The sequence below is a fragment of the Gekko japonicus genome, unplaced genomic scaffold (assembly GCF_001447785.1).
Source record: "Gekko japonicus isolate JY-2015 unplaced genomic scaffold, Gekko_japonicus_V1.1 scaffold1229, whole genome shotgun sequence".
Lineage (NCBI taxonomy): Eukaryota > Metazoa > Chordata > Lepidosauria > Squamata > Gekkonidae > Gekko > Gekko japonicus.
The window spans coordinates 507,531-515,185 of NW_015160877.1; the positions used below are offsets into that span (position 1 = coordinate 507,531).

Sequence of the window (7,655 nt, forward strand, 5' to 3'; positions counted from 1 at the left end):
CACCATCCATCTCCCATTCACTGATGGGACTCCACTGGGCAATGAGGGTGCAGGATGTGAGTCCTCCGATTGAGGCAAGCCTCGGTTAGGCTATCCAAATATGTCGCCAATCCCACCTCTGGATTGGGACTGATAAAGAGCTGAATTCTGGATGCATTCTGAAGCGGACCTCTGACTTTGCACATCAGAGCTTGCCTACTGCACAATGCCTCTAAAAATTATTGCAAGTGCCAAGATAAGATCCCCCACATGAGAAGTAGGCAGCAAAGGACTTTGGAGGCACATAGAAAGACCCTACCTGCTTACCTCTGGGTCCTCCCCTACTTTTGGACTAAGACAAGAGTGGCAAGTGTGCTTTCAAGAATGAGATACACACACACTGGCAAGTGCATCTGTGGACACCTGACAATGAGGATCCAACGCATAATTTCCACTTCTGCAGCTGGATAATACCCAAGATCATCAGAATGCTAAGCTATTGGGCAACTTAAGTGGGGCACAAAGAATAGCAGACTGCATTTACACACTACTTTCCCTACACGTTCAAGGGCCTTTTGTGCACTCTCAGTAATCTTTATCACCTATAAAGTAAGCTGGTGCTGCCCTCTATTACCAGGAAGGGGTGGGTCTAGAACAGCAGACTGTGCCTAGCCTAGGCCAACTCATTGAGTTCATGGCTGAGTTCTGCATTGAGAGCTTCTCAGTCATAGCTGGTACCCACGCACTAACCCCGGAGAAATGAGAACATGAAGGCATTGGCAACTGAACAGGCTGGATATACTGGAGGCAGCTAACAAGTGGATAGCAAACAGAAAGTATGTGGGCAAAGGGAAGTAGTGGGAAATCTACAGCCATGGTAGAAAGTTAAAGAAATATGCAGCAAAACAAAAAGAGGAGAGTATCCAGTTTTCAAAATAAAGTGAGAACCTGACCCCTAAAAGTAGCCTAGAAAAGCTAGGAAGGAGACAAATAAAGGCAGCCGGGGAAAGGAATGCTAGCCACACACATCCTGCCAACCGATACTGAATTGCGGTGGGGTGGGGATTCCATCTCAATTGTGCTTGGTAAGGATGCATCGTCTGGAGAGACTGGAAAGAGGGCAAAGTAAACACTGCTTCCCCTCCCATCCACAAGTCTAATGTTCTTCTATGGAAGATCACTGCATCTCCTGCTTCTCCCCTTGCTACCATTTTCCACATCAAAGACTAGCCACTGCTTCCTAGTTAATATCAGGTTTTGAAAGAAAGAAAGGATCTGACAGTCACCCTACAGCCATTTAAGCTGTGGTGAACTGAGGATGATTATTCTGTTTGTTCTCTGCAAGCCACATTCTCTTCTCTTGCGGCTAGGTCTTCTGAATTAAAGCTCGATTGCTGCATCTGTTGTGGCTGCAATCCAAACAAGAGGTATATGTGAGTATATGCATGCATGCACACCAGGGTTGTCAGCTCTGAGTTGAAAAATGCCTGGAGATTTTGGGGGTGGAGACTGAGAAGGGAACAGGGTACATGGCCATACCAAAGCAGGTGTTTTTCTCAAGGCGAAATGATCTCCATTGTCTGGAGATCAGTTGTAATAGGAGGAGATCTCCAGGGCTCACCTGGAAGTTTGCAACCATAGAGCATGCACACAGGGCTACTAAGTGCTCAGCAAAAAAATTTCCTTCAAAATTTCAACCTCAGCCAATCAAAATGATGAGGCAAGTTGGTTTTCAATCAAACTGAGTTTAAATAAAAGTGGGCAGCTTATTCCACCTACGGTGAAAATTTAGATGAAGCCAGTCAGCATCTACCTCTGCTTCTACTGTGTTCTCAGGGTCAAAGTGGAAGTACACGGGGGGACAGCTGGTGGTCCCTGGAACACTCAGACACCCCCCCCAGGTTTCAAGCAATCTTCTCCCTATTACTTAATTATCATATGGCAGTGGGTACAGTATAACCAGGAGATCCGAAGATTGTCTGGCAGCCAGAAACTCTAGCTCTTTTTGTGGTAAGCTAGGTTTATCTTTCGGGCTGAGAGAACTGTGACTGGCCCAAGGTCACCCAGCTGGCTTCAAATGGAGGAGTGGGGAATCAAACCCAGTTCTCCAGATTAGAGTTCGCTGCTCTTAACCACTACACCAAACTGCATTGTGATTATGTGCATAAGTATGTAGACGGGAAGAGCCAAACGGTGCCCCAGGCCAGAGATGCTTACCGATGAAGTCTTCAAGTGCTGGACGCAACAGAAGGGACACGAACACAGTCAAGGCAGAACACTACATTTTTTTATCTTTTAGAAAATCCCAACCCCTGCATCTAATAAGACTGGACACTATAGTTACAACACTCCTAGAACTGTAGAATTATGAAAACACAATAGATAATGGGGGGGAGAGCAGGGAAAGACACCACAATGGCCAGTTTCAGCCACTCACTTACAGAAAAGCCAGCATAAACTGGAGACAGCGAGGACCAAGGAACCCCGGCTAACAGAACAAACCCTGACATGAAGGTAGCACATGAAATGGTTTTTTTACCTATTTAAAACACAGGCAGCAGGTGGAGCAAGGATGTGGGGAGTAACTGCTAAATTTCCTTGTACTACAAGGAAGCAATGAAGTTTTTTAAAAAAAACCCAAGCCTGAAGGCAGGTTTTAGTTTTGTGAGCCTCTCTCTTTCTCTCTCTTTCTGTGCTGCTGGTAACCGTGGTTAAGTATAAAAACCAAAGAAAAATAATCTTTTTCTTTTTTTGTAGACAAGTCAGTAGTCCGAGACATAGAAAAAAGTAAAAACCAGTCCTTTTTTTAAAAACGGGTTTACTAAAACAATTGTCACCCGGGACGCACCCCCCCACACACGCTGCCTGTCTCCCAGCAAAACCAGGGGGTGCGAGGTCAAACCGGATCGGTCGCCGACTGCAGGCCTCCATCCACTGATACCTAAAAGGGCGAGGAAGCGGGGCTTGCAAACTGTACCTGTGGCCTGCTGACTGGAACTGGGAGGCTACGCAGCCTGGTGATGCTGGGGAATACTGGTGAGCTGGAGTTCTTGCGTGGGAACACGCCAGGGTGGAATTGCAAGGAATCTGGGCGGCTGCACTCCGCCCCAGTCTACTGGACGCGTTTGCTCACGACCCCCAAGGCTTCCCCGGCTGCACCTCGCTTCATGCGCTTTAGTGACAGGGGGTGGGGGTAAATGCCTAAGACAGAGGAAAATGACCACCGGTGCAGGAAGGAGTGCTTTACCAAGGTGATGGACCTTAGCTACATCTTAAGGTGTGAGCTTTCCCCAAGAAAGGAAAGATACCCCAATGGAATTAGGGTAAACACAAAAAAACCCCAATCCTTGTTTCCAAGACCTAAAGCTCCTTTTGCCTTCTAACAAACCCCACACCCCCCAGGAACTAATATCATTTTCCACCCAATCCCAACCCCTCCTGCCTGGTGCCAAAAGCAGGTTCTTTATCCACATAACATTGCCGCGGCTGCCTCTATTTCATCGAGAGGCTTGGAAAGTGCCTTCATCACCATCGCTGTGCCTCCATTGGGCGGTGTGGTGGGGTTCCACGCTCTCAACAGCGCCCCCCCCCTTTCGAACTGAAGTGCTGAGAATGGAAAGCATCAGCCACGTGCCTCGCGTCTGCTCAGCCCGAAGGCAGGGCCTGCGCTCGGCCTTCTAGGAAAACACGGGCGGGGGAAAGAAATATACTGGCTGGGACTTCCAACGGGGTGGTATCTGCATAGCTGGGTCAGTACCCCTGTGCCCGTAACATCCCGCTTCGTACAAAAGGAAGCCAGCTGCCGGGGGGGCCAGCTCCACCATCCGGCCGAACGTCTATGGAAGTGGAGTGCGCCGAGTGCCTACGTTCACACCACCTTCTCAGTGTTCCATTTCCCCTCCAGTCCCGGCGAGACTGAGTGGCTGCTAACTTGTCTCCTTGAGGTCTTCCAGGGGTCGTTTGTAGCTCAGCAGAAAGTGAGGCGGCGGCGCGTGTGTCGGACTACCCGGGCCCTGCATCTGCTTCTTTGCACAGTTTATACAGATATAATCTTCGCTCTCTGCCATTTCTGGTGAGACACCAACACAGACTTGATGAAACCACTCATCACAGCCACCATCACACTGCACCCAGTCTACCTGCAAGAGACAACAGATGTGTCAATCACAATGCTAGGGGGAGAGGAGAAGCAAAAGGCCACATTCAGGGCTCCAAGCCTGGCAGGGTCAGCAAGGCCAGCAAGGCTGGAGTATAAAAACTATTCAGAGGGTCAGAGAAACAAGAGTGAACACAGCACATTCGTCTGTTACCAAATCAGGCACCTTCAGAACCAGTGGCTTCAATAATAATGCCAGAAATTGGTGGCTGGTGCTAGCAGGCCGAAACTGCTTGTTCCCAGAAGTCCCATAGTTGTTCAAATAGGACAGCTCGAGCAAAGTGGGTAGAAAACGTGGCAAGGAATTTGCCAGCACAGATACTAAATATCAAACCTGGTAGATCAGCGGAGACATAAGGAGAGAGCCCGTAAGGCAGAAAGAAATCCCCATGTAGGGATTCCTCGAGAGGCTTCATTAAAATCCGTCCCTCAGAGTTAACTATTGGTTCTATGTCTACATTTGAGCAGAGTTTGTAGAGCATGTACAGCTAGAACAGAATGAGACCTGTAAAATACCATGCTTACAACATCAGCATACATTACCTGAACAACTTCTACATCATGGAGGATCCTCTGGTTTGAGTAAGTCCTGAGACAGTACGCCAACATAGCTTCTGACATAGTCTCACCAGCGTACATGACACCATGCCGAGTAAATAAAAATAAATGAAATGAAATCTGCAATTCAGTTCGGATTCCACGAGCCAGGAACGTAGCGGAATAAGCGGCTGCTGTGTATTTACCGGCCAGTTTCTGACTAATTAGAATGTCCATTTCCATTTGTTCATTATATTCATTCCCTTTGCACCAAGGAATAAAAAAATGCTTCAGAAAATAATGTACTAGAGCACAAAATCAGCCTTAGACCTTAGAAACGAAGCAGGAATCTGTACCTTTGCCCACATATAGAAGAAAGCAATATTGGAAGGACATGTTGAGTCTTGGCGGGGGGAGGGGGGGCTATAGCTGAGTAGTAGAGCAAAAGGCCCTGCTTTAATTCCCAGCACTGCCAGGCAGAAAATCAACAAGACAGATTTCTGTCAGTATAAAGTAGGGAGCACAGGGTTAGATGGAGCAGTGGTCTGAAGTAAATGTCGTATCTTCAAACCAGAGAACTAAAATCGAAAGAACGAATATCCTCTAAAATACAAATTACATTGATTTTGTTCTGTTGGTCCCCAGCAACTGTTAACAGAATGCCATCATTGTAGGCACTTAAAAAATTAAATGTCATTAGTCTCTCAAGGTAACTGCAGACCCAGTGGAACCACAACCCATTTATCACAGCACAAGTTTACGCTGAAGTTTTTTCGGGGGTGGGGGTCTTGCTGTTCTGAGCCAAGCCTACCTTCAGTGACTAACCACTGCGAGAAACAAGATCAAAGAATTCCTCTCCCATTTTCTTTTTTTAAATGTACACAAATATGGCAAAGGGTTAATGGATATCATGTAGTGGCAGGACTGTTATCTTAAACTGCAGAAGAATATATAAAAGAGAAAACGAAAGTTGGGTGCTAGTGTTAAATGGCGCCTACTGCAAAAAACAGGTTGCTTACCTGTAACTGATGATCTTCGAGTGGTCATCTGTGCATTCACACCCATGGGATCTAGTGCGCACGCGCTGGATCGATTGGCACTGTAGCAAGCTCTTTAACGGATTTTCGCGCCCAGTCCCTCGGCCATGCGCAGGAACCCCACCGCGCATGCCCAGAGGGGTGGGCGCAGACATCCCACCAGTTCCTTCAAACTGCCGCAAATCAACCCCTATGGAAAATGTAGAAGCTGACAGCAGCGGGGAAGGTGGGCGGGTGGTGTGAATGCACAGATGACCACTCGAAGATCATCAGTTACAGGTAAGCAACCTGTTTATCTTCGACGTGGTCTCTGTGCTTCACACCCATGGGAGATTAGCGAGCAGTGGCCTACCTGGAGGAGGGTGCTGGCAGGTCCTTTACTGCATCGCTGAAGATAGAACGTGACATCCCATGTTGGTATTAGAGTTCTTACGGACGTCCAGGGCGTAATGCCTCATGAAGGTGTTAGGCATGGCCCAGGTAGCAGCCTTGCAGATGTCTGTCAGGGGTATTCCCTGGAGGAAGGCAGTGGAAGCTGCAACAGCCCGGGTCGAATGGGTCCTGATGGGGCCAGGCAACGGCTGCTTTGCAATCAAGTAGCAGAGGTGGATGAGATCCGCAATCCACTTTGAGAGGCATTGAGCCGTTGATGAGAGTCCCCAGCCTCGCTGGTGCGTAGGACACGAACAGTTGGGAGTCACGTCTCGTTGGGCGGGTTCTGTTGAGGTAGAACAGGAGCGCCCATTTGACATCCAAAGTATGTAACAGCCTTTCCTCTGGGGATTTTGGGGCTGGGAAGAAATCCGGGAGGAAGACCTCTGCCTGTAGGTGGAACTCTGACACTACCTTTGGCAGGAACGAGATGTCAGGGACGAGGCAGACGCCGTCTGGCAAGAATGACAAATAAGGCGTGTCATGCCTCAAAGCCAGTATTTCTCCAACTCGCCTTGCAGAGGTGACGGCAACCAGAAAGGCCATCTTCCACGACAGGAATTTCATTTCGCAAGTCGCAAGTGGCTCAAAGGGTTTCCTCGTAAGCTGATGAAGGACTAGAGGAAGGTCCCAGGGAACGACAGGAGTTTTGACAGGAGGGTAGAGGTGCAACAAACCCTTTAAAAAAACATTTTGAAAGCGGATGCGAAAACATGGTGCATCAGTCAACTTGAACATGGTAGGCCGAAATTGCAGCCAAATAAACTCTTAACGATGAGTGGGAAAGTCCCGAGTCAGCGAGGGACAGGAGGAATTGGAAAACTTTCTTGAGACCTGCAGAGGTGGCTCGAGGGGCATCATCACCTAGGGAAGAAAAGAATCTTTGCCATTTATAATGGTAAGACCTTCGCGTAGTAGGTTTACTGGCATTCAGCAGAACGTTTGCTACGCGGGTCGAAAAACCTTTGACATTATTCTCCACGTTGTCAATTTTAATCGTGGTACGTCGTGATGTAGGAGAGGGGAGTCGGACAGGAAGAGGAGGTCCTGTGCCAGAGGGAATTGGTGGTATATTCCCGTTGACAATTCGAGGACGGTCAAGAACCATGGTTGTCTTGGCCACCACGGTGTTATCAACATGCAGTCCGCGCCGTCTCTGACGATCTTGCGTACCACTCTCAGAAGTAGGGGTATGGGAGGAAACAGGTACAGAAGGTCTGTGGACCAAGGAAAAAGGAGACCATCTCCTAGCGACTGTGAGTCCCTGCCGCCTCGACTGCAGAATAGGGAACATTTTTTGTTGGCTCTGATGGCAAAAACATCGACTTGGGGAGTTCCCCACTTGCGGAAGAGTGGGAAGAGGTAGGACGGGTTCATCTCCCACTCGTTGAGACTGAGCTTTGCTCAACTTAGATGATCTGCCTGCACATTCATGTGTCCTGAGATGTGCATGGCTACCAGAAAGATGTTGTGGGCGATGCAAAAGTTCCATAACTGGATGGCAAGGTTGCAGA

At 48.4% G+C, this 7,655-nt stretch overlaps 1 protein-coding gene across 1 annotated transcript in view; it reads right to left on the reverse strand.

Moving 5' to 3' along the window:
- Positions 1-2,254: 2,254 nt before the first annotated feature.
- KDM5A (lysine (K)-specific demethylase 5A) overlaps positions 2,255-7,655 on the reverse strand; it is a 55,176-nt gene continuing 49,775 nt past the window's right edge. The window contains exon 27 of the mRNA XM_015422883.1: positions 2,255-4,118. Coding sequence (XP_015278369.1) covers positions 3,906-4,118 — 213 coding nt within the window. The 3' untranslated portion in view covers positions 2,255-3,905. The remainder of the gene's footprint in view (positions 4,119-7,655) is intronic.